Raw genomic sequence first — 17,017 nt, forward strand, 5'->3', positions numbered from 1 at the left:
TATTACATTTTAATACTAAGATTGCATGGGAAGTTTTCTGCAAATTTCCATTGTTTGTTCCTTATTCAGTGACTAGTTCACAAAAAGCAAATGCTTTTATTATTTCAGCAACACATTCAGCATGTCTTAGTCATTATAAAGCAAGTAAACCTTTCTTTAACTTGTTTTACAAATGAAATTTATATTAAAATATGATAATAGAACACAAAGAGTATTTCTAAAGTGCAACATTCTAACAAACGGTCATATAAAACATTTGCATTTCTGACTTTTTGTCAGCACATTTAAAATCAAAATGTATGTCTCAAAATTCACATCAATGTATGTTTTTGGAAGAAAACGAATTTTGCCCTAACTGAATGAAATGCTAATTTTAGTCTTTTATTAGTCAATGTTATTTCATAATGAACAACACGTTAATAGGTTCCACATTCTATATATTATCACGTGATAATGGAATTTCTCCTAGAAATCATAAAAATCATGCACGTTGAAGGCAAGCACTTTTTTGTTTGATAATTATTTCTATTTTAAATTCTAGTTTCACCTGTGTGATTTACACGATACACTGTAGACCAAAATTTGTCAAAATTCAAAATGTGATTTTTAGTGTAATTATTAGTACTGCTGTGAATGAACAGACGTGATCTCTGCACACATGAAGCAGAGCGACTGAGGTGGAGTCTGTCTCGGATGAGCTCATGAACCCAGAGCCAGGAGAGGATAAGCGTAATTAGAAGTGACTTCCAGTGCCAGTGATCCATGCAGGTTATTAGTGTTGTCACGAAATGCTGCAGATGTGGCTGCGCGTGCGCTCTTCTCCTCTATCAAGGTCATCTACAGCCTCTCTGAACATGCTGAGGAGCTTCATATACTGAATGACCTGAGAGGGCCAACTGGACAAATAAAAACCTGTGCAATCTGATCAGTGCATTCAGATGCTTTCAGAAGGAGAAACAGATCAGAATGTCCTCTGCTCATCGTGCTGGTCAGAGCAGGGCTGCAGTATCTTCAGTGCTGGTGGTGTTTTTCCCAGAAAAATCCATTAAAATGCTTACAAAAAAAGTTACAGTTAGATTAACATGATGAACTGATGAATAGCTCACTAACATATATAGATATACAGACAGAGAGACAGTAAAGACCTGGCTATTTGGGAGTGTTTTACGCAAGTGATATAGCTCAGTCTTAAAATGTCAGATTTGATGCTTGTTCTTATATTGGCAGAGTCTCTCAATAACACAAATCACACAATCTTAACTTGCACTTCTCCTGCTGTAGTGTAGCTTTTACTGCTTGTTCAGCCCAAAGAACATTCATTGAAAAGGTTAGGTAGATACAGGTCCAAACATGCTGAACTAAAGCCCGAATATTCATTAATATCTCCAGGAGTTTGTTCAAAATTGTTTTTTTGTTGTTGTTTTTTTAAAGAAGGCTATTGGCAAAAAAAAACCATTTTGAGGCACATCTTTAAACTATTGTTGAATATGGTAGCATAAAACAAATAATGTTGCTAGTGAGAAAAGGCTTGAGAGATGTAGCTGGTCCAGTCCAGACAGATTACTGGAAGAGGCTCAGATATGGATCATCATAAGGTGACCAGTGTTTGCTCTGTGAGGTTATGAACAGCGAACTATTATTATATAATACATGGAATAGTTATTCGCCTGCTTTAAACGTCACAAACAGGAAACTCCGTGCTTGTTTTTCTGTGTGTTCCTGCACTTCACTATAGAAATGTTGCTCTTATAGGCTATTTTGTATAATCTGCGAGTGTGACGAATCCCGAGTCTGATAGCGCCGAATTATTTAATACAGGCCTAAGTTTAGTAAAAACTGCGGGATAGACCCGTGATGTGAGCTTGCAGTGTAAACAGTCAATAGGATTATAAATTATTATTATTATTATTATTAAGAATATTTGTCATGTTGCATTAGCGTTATTTTGCACACTGAATAAGAAATACGGCGCGTGCCATTGGAAGGGGATTTGTTTTTTAAATTATTATTAAATGATCAATTGCCTATATGATCGCATTAAATTATTAGGCCTATAGGTATGATATTGTCCTAATATCCTGTTTAGTTTCATTTGTTGTGTTCCTGGACTTCTATTATAACTCTGACCCGAGCAGCCCGCGGCAGAAACTTCATCATGGAAATTATTCACTGAAAATTAAATTAACAATCGTTTGCTGCACTGAATGATGATTATGAATCATATTATAATAATATATTATTTGAATAAGCCGTACAGTTTATTTTATGCCTTATTTTATGTAATTGTATTTAACCGAATTATAATTTGTTTAATTAAATAGATTAATTTAATAAATAGTTTATTTGATTTTCTTTGAAAATTAGCTACTTTACAAAACGCTATTTTATTTATTTTCTTGTTATGATTTACGGTGCTTTTCCAACTAATTAGGTGCTAAAACCAATATATCTATAGCAATAAATAAATAATAAACAAATAAATAAAGTATATTCAATTACAGCAGGGGACAGAACAATAGTTTGTTTTTATTATTTTATTCCATAGCCTACTTTAATTCAATAAATATATTTATAGGGCGCAGAACCTTTTTTAAGCTACTTTTTAAAATGTTTTTTATATCCAAATCTTTTTGGCATGTGTATATTTTTTTATATGTTTATATTTTTTGAATGTTCATTTTCTTCAAGTCCATATTCTCACAACACACGAATTGTCTCGCCATCATTGAAATCGCCAGTCTTTGAGTCATGCTCTGTAAAATGAAATAAATAAATACATAAATAAATAATACATACATGATACATACATAAATCAACTGCATCATTTACTCACCCTCATTTCGTTCATGAATTTCAACTAACCAACGCTGATGAAATGTTTTGTTCAACAGAATAATGCTTTAACACCGAATTAACATCAGCATTATTAGTTCAATAACGTCGTATGGAATTTTGATCTGTAAAAGGAGCAATATTAGAACGTTTTGTTTTAAATCTTCATATGGAAACATGTATTATCGTTCAGCTGTTCTAGAGACCCGACAGGCCTGACACTGGAGGATTTTTAATTATTTCTGGCCAAGCGCCTCTTCAGAATTAAATTACTTTAATGAATGCATTTAATTTTTCGCTGAATAATTGAATTTCCTCATATTATATATTTCGATGTGAAAAAAAGAGACACTGTAAAGACACTCCTTTTTTAGTGGCCTTTTTTTTTTTTTTTGCATTTAGCATTTTGACAAGAACATTTATTAGTACAAATTCTTAATTCATGTACATACAAAAGCGCTCTTTTCAGTGCTAAACAAAGAATCTCTTTTTTAAAAGTGCAAAACTTTAAAGCAATAAAAGTAAACTGGATTCCACCTCCACAAAAGAGAGTTTTACTTGATATTAGTGCTGATTTTAATTGTATTAGTGTAAAGTTGTTTGCGGCCTGTTTTCAAACAGCACCTGTAGTAAACTAAAGTGAGCCTCAGACCGCTGGAGTACAGGACACCAAAACTGCTTCAGTAGTTCACATGCATTGCTACATTGTGCTTATTTATCATTTATTCGTTTAGAGATTGCGCCGTACGCCTAATATTCGTTTTTCTATGTAGGATCATTTGACTGCAGCTCATGTTGGCAGGCTACATTTTGTAAAATGAGGCCTATATTGTAACCAGTCCGAGTCCAGTCTCACGAGTGGTCCGAGATTCTCCTTACTGTATTTATTCTTTTGAAAAAGACAAAAAGAAAACTCTGGGAGCCAAGACGTTGTTTTCGTCTCTTGAACTGTTGGTAAAGAGTAATCCAGCCGTGTTTGACTACATGCATGCCTGTGTGAGCTCCACAGTATCATATTTCTTCTTTGTGTGGGCATGAGTGGGACCTGAGGAAATGGAAATAAATAAAAGCCCTGATGAGTGTCTTTGTCATTCTATCACTTACTCTCAATTATGACCAGCAACAAATATAATTTCAGCATCACTGCTGATTAATAGATCATGGATGGATACATGACATCAAATACAGTTAAGAAATATAATATAAATGAACTCGACTTCGAACAGCATATAAATAGTCTGGAGTTAGTTCAATCGCATTATGTGACCACTGGTCATTTTTCAGCGCTCGCGCTTCTGTGTATTATATGCACGTCATGTGCAGCCAAAGTCCATTCCTGCCTATCAATACCACGATTTGGCGTAAAACTGTATGGAAGCATTTAGTCCGGGATTCTATGATTTCTATGATGAAATGACTTTTCCCATCAGTTTAATATGAATCTGGAGAGCCTCTGTCTGGGCGGGTCAGAACTCCAGGTAAGCCAGTGGACACGGCAGGTGAGAACGACAGAGTGGTCCTCAGGGAGTCGGTGAGTAAGGTCTGCTGACAGCTGAACGCGTCGTGCTGCAGGGCCGGTGGGTGCAAGTACCCTGAGGGGACGGATAACGACCCCATCCCGTAAGAGTTCGTCAAACCGAGAGCACCGGATCTCCCCAGAACGGGCCGCGGCTCGACTCCAGGCACGAAAGAACCGTAACCTCGATTCAGAAATCCGTGCGGCGTCCCGTGGTAATGAGGATGCTGTAAAGATAACAAGGGCGATATTTGCCAGTATAGAGGATTATTTGCCGTCTCGTTTATTCCCAAACCCAACGGGGAACATCGCAATCCTCGTTTGATAGCCATCTTTCCTCTGGAAGTCGCCGAGCGTCTCCGGAGTTTGCCGGTCGTTCCGCCGATAAAAACATCGTCGCTCGAAGGGTCCAGCATCCAGTAGTTACCTTTCCCAGGGTCGTCATAATGTCTTGGCACTTTTACAAAACATTTATTGAGACTCAGATTGTGTCGTATGGAATTCTGCCAGCCCTGCTTGTGCTCCCGGTAAAACGGAAAGTTCTTCATGATAAATTCGTAGATTCCGTTCAGCGTCAGTCTCTTCTCGGGGCTTTGTCTAATTGCCATCATAATCAGCGCGTTGTAGCTGAACGGCGGCTTGTCGAGCTTGGCGGGTTTGCTCGGTTCTTCTGCGGCGTCTTTGACTCCCTCCTCGGGCTCCGACAGCGGCTTGAGCTTCTCTGGACGAGCCGTGTCCTGTTTGTGTTTCTCATTTCTGGATGGAAGCAGCAGACTCTTGATACTGAAGGAACTCAGCTTTTGCAGCGCCGTTGATTCTTTCTGGTCCATGTCGCTTTATTAAACTGTTGAAAAATAAAGGTCGGGAGCTGTCAGGACATCATAAGCAAAAGCTCTTGGAGAGGAGAAGAGCCAGAACTGGGAAAAGAAGTTCAGTAATGAAGGTGGTTTCATCACTGACCGAGGGAGGAGCCTCGATTGTTTTAACAGTTGATCCTGATCTGATGCAGACCATAGAAGTAATGACACAGAACAGCCAATCACAAACAAGATCATTCAACCTACAACTTGCTCAAGAAACACTAAAGGCTAATGTGTTTTGTGTGTTTGATCAGCGGATAAGTTAGCATTTGCCGTCTAATTGTAGCCAATATATAATTTTGTACGTTTTAAATATATCCTGTGCATAGCGGTTCATGTTTTATATCATGAGATTTTGGCCAAGTGTATTAAACAACAAGAAAAACTAGGCGCACATATAGCTATAATAAATATAATAACCTGTAAGTTGTTGAAAGCATAATGCAACATACACCTGATGTCAAATGCTATCAACCAATCAGATTTCAAAGATGGCTCTGTAATTTCTTTACAATTTAATACTACTAAGTCGTAATAATCAAATATTAGAATCGGGTGCTTAGATTATTTGTAAATAACCTCCCAGACAGCAACATCACATCTGTGCGGTGTGAAACCCATGTGAGCCAGATGTGGGCCGACACTAGCACTTTAATACTTTAATATGAACACATTTCAGTATGAGCGCATGTCTGACTCTCTGAAGAAGTGTGTGTTTGATAATGAACACTCTCTGAAGAAGTTTGATAATGAACACTCTCTGAAGAAGTGTGTGTTTGATAATGGACACTCTCTGAAGAAGTGTGTGTTTGATAATGGACACTCTCTGAAGAAGTGTGTGTTTGATAATGGACACTCTCTGAAGTGTGTGTTTGATAATGGACATTCTCAGAAGAAGTGTGTGTTTGATAATGAACACTCTCTGAAGAAGTTTGATAATGAACACTCTCTGAAGAAGTGTGTGTTTGATAATGGACACTCTCTGAAGAAGTGTGTGTTTGATAATGGACACTCAGAAGAAGTGTGTGTTTGATAATGGACACTCTCTGAAGAAGTGTGTGTTTGATAATGGACACTCTCTGAAGTGTGTGTTTGATAATGGACACTCTCTGAAGAAGTTTGATAATGAACACTCTCTGAAGAAGTGTGTGTTTGATAATGAACACTCTCTGAAGAAGTGTGTGTTTGATAATGGACACTCTCTGAAGAAGTGTATGTTTGATAATGGACACTCTCAGAAGAAGTGTGTGTTTGATAATGAACACTCTCTGAAGAAGTTTGATAATGAACACTCTCTGAAGAAGTGTGTGTTTGATAATGGACACTCTCTGAAGAAGTGTGTGTTTGATAATGGACACTCTCTGAAGTGTGTGTTTGGTAATGAACACTCTCTGAAGAAGTGTGTGTTTGATAATGAACACTCTCTGAAGAAGTGTGTGTTTGATAATGAACACTCTCAGAAGAAGTGTGTGTTTGATAATGGACACTCTCAGAAGAAGTGTGTGTTTGATAATGAACACTCTCTGAAGAAGTGTGTGTTTGATAATGGACACTCTCTGAAGAAGTGTGTGTTTGATAATGAACACTCTCTGAAGAAGTGTGTGTTTGATAATGAACACTCTCTGAAGAAGTGTGTGTTTGATAATGGACACTCTCTGAAGAAGTGTGTGTTTGATAATGGACACTCTCTGAAGAAGTGTGTGTTTGATAATGAACACTCTCTGAAGAAGTGTGTGTTTGATAATGGACACTCTCTGAAGAAGTGTGTGTTTGATAATGGACACTCTCAGAAGAAGTGTGTGTTTGATAATGAACACTCTCTGAAGAAGTTTGATAATGAACACTATCTGAAGAAGTGTGTGTTTGATAATGGACACTCTGAAGAAGTGTGTGTTTGATAATGGACACTCTCTGAAGTGTGTGTTAGGTAATGAAAACTCTCTGAAGAAGTGTGTATTTGATAATGGACACTCTGAAGAAGTGTGTGTTTGATAATGAAAACTCTCTGAAGAAGTGTGTGTTTGATAATGAACACTCTCTGAAGAAGTGTGTGTTTGATAATGGACACTCTCAGAAGAAGTTTGATAATGAACACTCTCTGAAGAAGTGTGTGTTTGATAATGAACGCTCTCTGAAGAAGTGTGTGTTTGATAATGGACACTCTCTGAAGAAGTGTGTGTTTGATAATGAACACTCTCTGAAGAAGTGTGTGTTTGATAATGAACACTCTCTGAAGAAGTGTGTGTTTGATAATGGACACTCTCTGAAGAAGTGTGTGTTTGATAATGGACACTCTCTGAAGAAGTGTGTGTTTGATAATGAACACTCTCTGAAGAAGTGTGTGTTTGATAATGGACACTCTCTGAAGAAGTGTGTGTTTGATAATGGACACTCTCAGAAGAAGTGTGTGTTTGATAATGAACACTCTCTGAAGAAGTTTGATAATGAACACTCTCTGAAGAAGTGTGTGTTTGATAATGGACACTCTCTGAAGAAGTGTGTGTTTGATAATTGACACTCTCTGAAGTGTGTGTTTGGTAATGAACACTCTCTGAAGAAGTGTGTGTTTGATAATGAACACTCTCTGAAGAAGTGTGTGTTTGATAATGAACACTCTCTGAAGAAGTGTGTGTTTAATAATGAACACTCTCTGAAGAAGTGTGTGTTTGATAATGGACACTCTCAGAAGAAGTTTGATAATGAACACTCTCTGAAGAAGTGTGTGTTTGATAATGAACACTCTCTGAAGAAGTGTGTGTTTGATAATGGACACTCTCTGAAGAAGTGTGTGTTTGATAATGAACACTCTCTGAAGAAGTGTGTGTTTGATAATGGACACTCTCTGAAGTGTGTGTTTGGTAATGAACACTCTCTGAAGAAGTGTGTGTTTGATAATGAACACTCTCTGAAGAAGTGTGTGTTTGATAATGGACACTCTCAGAAGAAGTTTGATAATGAACGCTCTCTGAAGAAGTGTGTGTTTGATAATGGACACTCTCTGAAGAAGTGTGTGTTTGATAATGAACACTCTCTGAAGAAGTGTGTGTTTGATAATGAACACTCTCTGAAGAAGTGTGTGTTTGATAATGGACACTCTCTGAAGAAGTGTGTGTTTGATAATGGACACTCTCTGAAGAAGTGTGTGTTTGATAATGAACACTCTCTGAAGAAGTGTGTGTTTGATAATGGACACTCTCTGAAGAAGTGTGTGTTTGATAATGGACACTCTCAGAAGAAGTGTGTGTTTGATAATGAACACTCTCTGAAGAAGTTTGATAATGAACACTCTCTGAAGAAGTGTGTGTTTGATAATGGACACTCTCTGAAGAAGTGTGTGTTTGATAATTGACACTCTCTGAAGTGTGTGTTTGGTAATGAACACTCTCTGAAGAAGTGTGTGTTTGATAATGAACACTCTCTGAAGAAGTGTGTGTTTGATAATGAACACTCTCTGAAGAAGTGTGTGTTTGATAATGAAAACTCTCTGAAGAAGTGTGTGTTTGATAATGGACACTCTCAGAAGAAGTTTGATAATGAACACTCTCTGAAGAAGTGTGTGTTTGATAATGAACACTCTCTGAAGAAGTGTGTGTTTGATAATGGACACTCTCTGAAGAAGTGTGTGTTTGATAATGAACACTCTCTGAAGAAGTGTGTGTTTGATAATGAACACTCTCTGAAGAAGTGTGTATTTGATAATGGACACTCTGAAGAAGTGTGTGTTTGATAATGAACACTCTCTGAAGAAGTGTGTGTTTGATAATGGACACTCTCTGAAGAAGTGTGTGTTTGATAATGAACACTCTCTGAAGAAGTGTGTGTTTGATAATGAACACTCTCTGAAGAAGTGTGTGTTTGATAATGGACACTCTCTGAAGAAGTGTGTGTTTGATAATGGACACTCTCTGAAGAAGTGTGTGTTTGATAATGAACACTCTCTGAAGAAGTGTGTGTTTGATAATGGACACTCTCTGAAGAAGTGTGTGTTTGATAATGGACACTCTCAGAAGAAGTGTGTGTTTGATAATGAACACTCTCTGAAGAAGTTTGATAATGAACACTCTCTGAAGAAGTGTGTGTTTGATAATGAACGCTCTCTGAAGAAGTGTGTGTTTGATAATGGACACTCTCTGAAGAAGTGTGTGTTTGATAATGAACACTCTCTGAAGAAGTGTGTGTTTGATAATGAACACTCTCTGAAGAAGTGTGTGTTTGATAATGGACACTCTCTGAAGAAGTGTGTGTTTGATAATGGACACTCTCTGAAGAAGTGTGTGTTTGATAATGAACACTCTCTGAAGAAGTGTGTGTTTGATAATGGACACTCTCTGAAGAAGTGTGTGTTTGATAATGGACACTCTCAGAAGAAGTGTGTGTTTGATAATGAACACTCTCTGAAGAAGTTTGATAATGAACACTCTCTGAAGAAGTGTGTGTTTGATAATGGACACTCTCTGAAGAAGTGTGTGTTTGATAATTGACACTCTCTGAAGTGTGTGTTTGGTAATGAACACTCTCTGAAGAAGTGTGTGTTTGATAATGAACACTCTCTGAAGAAGTGTGTGTTTGATAATGAACACTCTCTGAAGAAGTGTGTGTTTGATAATGAACACTCTCTGAAGAAGTGTGTGTTTGATAATGGACACTCTCAGAAGAAGTTTGATAATGAACACTCTCTGAAGAAGTGTGTGTTTGATAATGGACACTCTCTGAAGAAGTGTGTGTTTGATAATGAACACTCTCTGAAGAAGTGTGTGTTTGATAATGGACACTCTCTGAAGTGTGTGTTTGGTAATGAACACTCTCTGAAGAAGTGTGTGTTTGATAATGAACACTCTCTGAAGAAGTGTGTGTTTGATAATGGACACTCTCAGAAGAAGTTTGATAATGAACACTCTCTGAAGAAGTGTGTGTTTGATAATGAACACTCTCTGAAGAAGTGTGTGTTTGATAATGGACACTCTCTGAAGAAGTGTGTGTTTGATAATGAACACTCTCTGAAGAAGTGTGTGTTTGATAATGAACACTCTCTGAAGAAGTGTGTGTTTGATAATGGACACTCTCTGAAGAAGTGTGTGTTTGATAATGGGCACTCTCTGAAGAAGTGTGTGTTTGATAATGAACACTCTCTGAAGAAGTGTGTGTTTGATAATGAACGCTCTCTGAAGAAGTGTGTGTTTGATAATGGACACTCTCTGAAGAAGTGTGTGTTTGATAATGAACACTCTCTGAAGAAGTGTGTGTTTGATAATGAACACTCTCTGAAGAAGTGTGTGTTTGATAATGGACACTCTCTGAAGAAGTGTGTGTTTGATAATGGACACTCTCTGAAGAAGTGTGTGTTTGATAATGAACACTCTCTGAAGAAGTGTGTGTTTGATAATGGACACTCTCTGAAGAAGTGTGTGTTTGATAATGGACACTCTCAGAAGAAGTGTGTGTTTGATAATGAACACTCTCTGAAGAAGTTTGATAATGAACACTCTCTGAAGAAGTGTGTGTTTGATAATGGACACTCTCTGAAGAAGTGTGTGTTTGATAATTGACACTCTCTGAAGTGTGTGTTTGGTAATGATCACTCTCTGAAGAAGTGTGTGTTTGATAATGAACACTCTCTGAAGAAGTGTGTGTTTGATAATGAACACTCTCTGAAGAAGTGTGTGTTTGATAATGGACACTCTCAGAAGAAGTTTGATAATGAACACTCTCTGAAGAAGTGTGTGTTTGATAATGAACACTCTCTGAAGAAGTGTGTGTTTGATAATGGACACTCTCTGAAGAAGTGTGTGTTTGATAATGAACACTCTCTGAAGAAGTGTGTGTTTGATAATGAACACTCTCTGAAGAAGTGTGTGTTGATAATGGACACTCTCTGAAGAAGTGTGTGTTTGATAATGAACACTCTCAGAAGATGTTTGATAATGAACACTCTCTGAAGAAGTGTGTGTGTTTGATAATGAACACTCTCTGAAGAAGTGTGTGTTTGATAATGGACACTCTCTGAAGAAGTGTGTGTGTTTGATAATGAACACTCTCTGAAGAAGTGTGTGTTTGATAATGAACACTCTCTGAAGAAGTGTGTGTTTGATAATGAACACTCTCTGAAGAAGTGTGTGTTTGATAATGGACACTCTCTGAAGAAGTGTGTGTTTGGTAATGGACACTCTCTGAAGAAGTGTGTGTTTGATAATGAACACTCTCTGAAGAAGTTTGATAATGAACACTCTCTGAAGAAGTGTGTGTTTGATAATGGACACTCTCAGAAGAAGTGTGTGTTTGATAATGAACACTCTCTGAAGAAGTGTGTGTTTGATAATGTACACTCTCTGAAGAAGTGTGTGTTTGATAATGGACACTATCCATTAGGGAAGTCATGGCCTAATGGTTAGAGAGTTGGACTTGTAATCCAAAGGTTGTGGGTTCGAGTCTCGGGCCGGCAGGGATTATGGGTGGGGGGAGTGAATGTCCAGCGCTCTCTCCACCCTCAATGGGAGACTCCACCCTCAATACCACGACTGAGGTGCCCTTGAGCAAGGCACCGAACCCCCAACTCCTCCCCGGGCGCCGCAGCATAAATGGCTGCCCACTGCTCCGGGTGTGTGTTCACAGTGTGTGTGTGTGTTCACTGCTGTGTGTGTGCACTTTGGATGGGTAAAATGCAGAGCACGAATTCAGAGTATGGGTCACCATACTTGGCAGTATGTCACTTCACTTCACTGTTGGCATCTCCATGTGGTCCTGCAGCTTAACTTTATATATGTGGAGAAAATGGTCTAAACAAATGTAAAAAAAAAATATTTTTCTCACAGACTTTGCTGTTGCACTGTATACATCAATTTTGAATTATTTTTCAAATTAAAAACAAAATGTTTTAATTTTTCTTGAAAAAAGCTTGCAGAAAATATAGTTTTGTGAGAATCATCCTCAATCTTGAATTTGGTAAAACAATTTTCTTTATTTAAAATGTTTCATGTCTTAATACTTTTCCTTTTGTTATACTGGGATAAATCATATCGGGATGTATGCTCAAATGTTTGGATGTGGCGCCCCACATAGAACATTTTCCACCAGCCGCCACTGGTCAGTTGTGGAGGTTAAAGGTTAAAGCTTTATTTATATAGCGCCTTTTAAAAGTGTTTACAAAGTATTTTACAGAGAGATGCATATGTGCATTCACAGAAAATAAAATACAAACATAAAAGAGATAAAGTAGTAAAACAAAGTGCAATAACCAGTTTATGTTAGAACAAAAATACTACTACCCCCCTTGGAGACGGGCCTGACACACGAAGCTTGTTTTTTGTGGTTTATGGGGACTCTCCATAGGCTTAATGGTTTTTATACTGAACAAACTGTGTGTGCTATTGCCCTACACCAACCCTACACCTAAACTTAGCCCTCACAGGAGACTTTGTGCATTTTTAGATTTCAAAACATCTCATTCTGTATGATTTATAAGCTTGTTTCCTAATGGAGACAAAAAAAAAAAAAAAATCAAGTGAATGGTTTATCCTGCCAACTGCTCACTAATGTTTCTGAGGGCAGTCTTAATTTACAGACTGTAATTTCTTGTGTTACACTAACATCAAACTGGATTTATGACATTTATCATGCATGATATTTTTTGTATTCAGATGTATCGATCATGGTAAAGTTGCATTTTAAGGAGTGCTTTCTTTGAATTTATCTAGCTCATGTTAATTTTTAGATTATTATTTCAGTGTAAGATTTATTTTATTATTATGTTTTTTAAGTGGTGTTCTTGATATCTACTTTTATAAGGTAATCCGTCTTTGTGTGGTTTAAATTATTTAGTGTGGAAATTGAGTTTCAGGGCATTTAATTCCTACGAATCACATCGCCTATACTGACTGGCTTTCTCCACATCTCTATATCATGAGATCCTCGTTTCAATGTGTTAAAATGCTCTAACACCAAAACTGAGACTGAGTGTTGATAAGGTATAAATGGTATTAACATTCTTAAACTGAAGAACCAGCGGCCACCACAGCGGTGTGTGTGGAGCTGCCACCCTGCAGCGGGCAATGGTGGGCTCCAACGCTTCGGGGGGCACATCAGGGTGGGGAACGTGAGCGAACACCGCTGTCTCAGGAGCTTCGTGAGCGAGCACCGAGACTGTCTCGGGAGCTTCGTGAGCGGGCACCGCTGTCTCGGGAGCTTCGTGAGCGGGCACCGCCACCTCGGAAGCCTTGTGAGCGTGCACCATCACCTCGGGAGCTTCGTGAGTGGGCACCGCCGTCTCGGGAGGATCGTGAGCGTGCACCACCGCCTCGGAAGCCTTGTGAGCGGGCACTGCCTCCTCGGAAAGCCTTGTGAGCGGGCACCGCCGCCTCGGAAGCCTTGTGAGCGGGCACTGCCTCCTCGGAAAGCCTTGTGAGCGGGCACCGCCGCCTCGGAAGCCTAGTGAGCGGGTACCACCGGTTGCGTTCTGTCACGGAACGGCGAAGAAGCGGCGCGAAAAAGACGGAGTCAGGGTCCAAGTGCAGGGAAGGTGCTTTAATTGAAACAAAAAGGCCAACACGGCTCAAAAAACCAAAACAGAAAAGGACTGAGATACAAAACGGCAGCACAGTGCATGTATCCCAGACCAGAGCAAACACTAGAAACATGACTATGACACATTTACCAATACCAAATATCAAATCTCAAATAGCGCAACCAGGCAGAGTGGTGGGAGAGGGGAGACTAAATAGTCTGTGGCAATGGGGAACAGCTGCGGGTGTCGTGAGTGTAATAATGATGCGGCAGGTGTGAGTGATGTGGCAGGTGTATTTGGTTATGGGAAATGAGTCCAGGAGGACGGGAGATGGCGGCCTCCTGTGGTGACAGGGAGAAGTGCCGGACCCGGACTCATGACAATGTGTCTCATTTTAATGATTGTAGTGTCACAAATTAATAAAAATGAAATAAAATGTGTAGAATAAAAAAATGTTACTTGTCATTTTTATATCTATGTACAGGTGCATCTCATTAAATTAAAATGTCGTGAGAAAGTAAATTTTTTCTTGTAACTTATTTCAAAAAGGGAAACTTTCATATATTTTAGATTCATTGCATGCAAAGTAAAACATTTCAAACGTTTTTTTGATGATTAGTACGGAGCCCCTAAGAGCTCATGGTGGTGGAAAGATTTCGTGGGTGGGAGGAAAAAATATTTTTAAAATATTTAAATATTTAAAACTTTTTTTCAAAGTTTTGCGAGGGAACGCAAACATCTTTGCGAGAGAACGCAAAAGATTTGAAAAATATTTTTTCCTCCCACCCCGAAATCTTTCCACCACCATGAGCTCTTAGGGTCTCTGTAGATTAGAGCTTACAGCTCATGAAAGTCAAAAATCAGTATCTCAAAATATTAGAATATTTACATTTGCGTTTCAATTAATGACCATCTCTACAGTATAAATTCTGGGTATCTCTTGTTCTTTGGAAACACAATAATGGGGAAGACTGCTGACTTGGCAATGATCCAGAAGATGAACATTGACGCCCTCCACAAAGAGAGTAAGTCACAGAGGGTCATTACTGAAAGAAGTGGCTGTTCACAGAGTGCTGTATCAAAGCATATTAAATGCAAAGTTGACTGGAAGGAAGAATATGGGTAGGAAAAGGTGCACAAGCAACAGGGATGACCACAAGCTTGAGAATACTGTCAAGCAAAGCTGATTCAAACACTTGTGAGAGCTTCAGAAGGAGTGGACTGAAGCTGGAGTCAGTGCATCAAGAGTCTCCACGCTCAGACGTCTTCAGGAAAAGAGCTACCAAGCCACTTCTGAACCATAAACAACGTCAGAAGCGTCTTACCTGGGCTGTGGAGAAAAAGACCTGGACTGTTGCTCAGTGCTCCAAAGTCCTCTTTTCAGATGAAAATAAAGTAAATTTAGCATTTAATTTGGAAATCAAGGTCCCAGAGTCTGGAGGAGAGGCACAGAATCCAGAAGTCCAGTGTGAAGTTTCCACAGTCAGTGATGATTTGGGCTACCATGTCATCTGCTGGTGTTGGTCCACTGTGTTTTCTGAAGTCCACAGTCAACACAGCCGTCTACCAGGAAATTTTAGAGCACTTCGTGCTTCCTTCTCCTGACAAGCTTTATAGAGATGCTGATTTCATTTTCCAGCAGGACTTGGCACCTGCCCACACTGCCAAAGGTACCAAAAGCTGGTTCAATGAGCATGGTGTTACTGTGCTTGATTGGCCAGCAAACTCGCCTGACCTGAACCCCATAGAGAATCTCTGGTATTGTCAAGAGGAAGATGAGAGACACCAGACCCAACAATGCAGATGACCTGAAGACCGCTATCAAAGCAACCTGGGCTTCCATACCACCTCAGCAGTGCCACAAACTGATCACCTCCATGCCATGCCGCATTGATGCAGTAATTAAAGCAAAAGGAGCCCCTACCAAGTATTGAGTGCATACACAGTAAATTAACATACTGTCCAGAAGGCCAACAATTCACTAAAAATATATATTTTTTATTGGTCTTATGAAGTATTCTAATTTGTTGAGATAGTGAATTGGTGGGGTTTTGTTAAATATGAGCCTAAATCATCAGAATTAAAAGACTTAAACTACTTCCATCTGTGTGCATTGAATTTATTTAATACACGAGTTTCACAATTTGAGTTGAATTACTGAAATAAATGAACTTTTCCACAACATTCTAATTTATTGAGATGCACCTGTATTTACCAACAAAAACATAGTTGGAGAGACCTGCAATTTATTTAAAACATTAATTAATAGTAGTACTTAACATTTACTGACTTCACACAGCTGCCACTAGATCTGAACAAATTATTAGGCTACTGTGTCTGGATCAAGAAAATACTTGATGTTATTTTCAATGTAAGTGGAAAAGATTGGTTTATTTACTTATTAATTGACTGCAGGCTAACTGTTTATTGTAACATGCATCTTCAACTATGGAGTCTCATCCTTCATGAACTCAAAAGAATAACAAGAAATGTCTTCTTCTTCTTTTTTTTTTTTTTATTAAATTGCCTTTTCTTAAACTAAGGCAAAACCTTCCATATTCTACATGCCCCATCTTGGTTTTATTAGTAATTTATTTTAATTTGAATCTGTAAATCTGTTAATCTGAATTCTTCTTAAATTACCCAAACATACAGGACCTTTAATACAAAGACAATTTTTAGACAAAATGGTGGATTTGGTTAATACACTGTAAAAAAAAAAAAAAAAAATGAAAACGAGCAAACTTAAAAGTTTAAGGCAACCAGCTTCAGCAGATTTTTTAGTTCTCTCAATTTATTTTTGTAGGAGATTTTTGAGTTCTCTCAACTTTTTGTTGTGTAAACTTAAATCAAGAAGTTGAGAAAACTAAAAAATCTGCTGAAGCTGGTTGCCTTAAACGTTTACGTTCTCTCAACTTTTTTACAGCACAGTAAAAAAAATAAAAAAAATTAAATGTTGAGCAAACTTAAAAAGTTTAACCCTCTGGTGCTCTTTATTTGGGAGTCACACTTGTGACCCCACACACACACACACACACACACACACACTTGTGATCCCCCCCCACACACACACTTGTGATTTCCCCCCCACACACACACACACTTGTGATCCCCCCCCCCCCACACACACACACACACTTGTGATTCCCCCCCAACAGACACACACACACTTGTGATCCCCCCCCCAACACACACACACACTTGTGATCCCCCCCCACACACACACACACTTGTGATCCCCCCCCAACAGACACACACACACTTGTGATCCCCCCCCCAACACACACACACACTTGTGATCCCCCCCCACAC

General features: G+C 38.6%; 1 protein-coding gene across 1 annotated transcript; it reads right to left on the reverse strand.

The window, feature by feature from the left end:
- Positions 1–4,263: 4,263 nt before the first annotated feature.
- Positions 4,264–5,178, reverse strand: LOC306883827 (uncharacterized protein; the record flags this gene model as incomplete). Its single annotated transcript, XM_079439318.1, has 1 exon — positions 4,264–5,178. The coding sequence occupies one exon, from the start codon at positions 5,176–5,178 to the stop codon at positions 4,264–4,266; it is 915 nt and encodes a 304-aa protein (XP_079295444.1).
- Positions 5,179–17,017: the final 11,839 nt, after the last annotated feature.

This window comes from Barbus barbus (genome assembly GCF_936440315.1).
Source record: "Barbus barbus genome assembly, chromosome: 18".
NCBI lineage: Eukaryota > Metazoa > Chordata > Actinopteri > Cypriniformes > Cyprinidae > Barbus > Barbus barbus.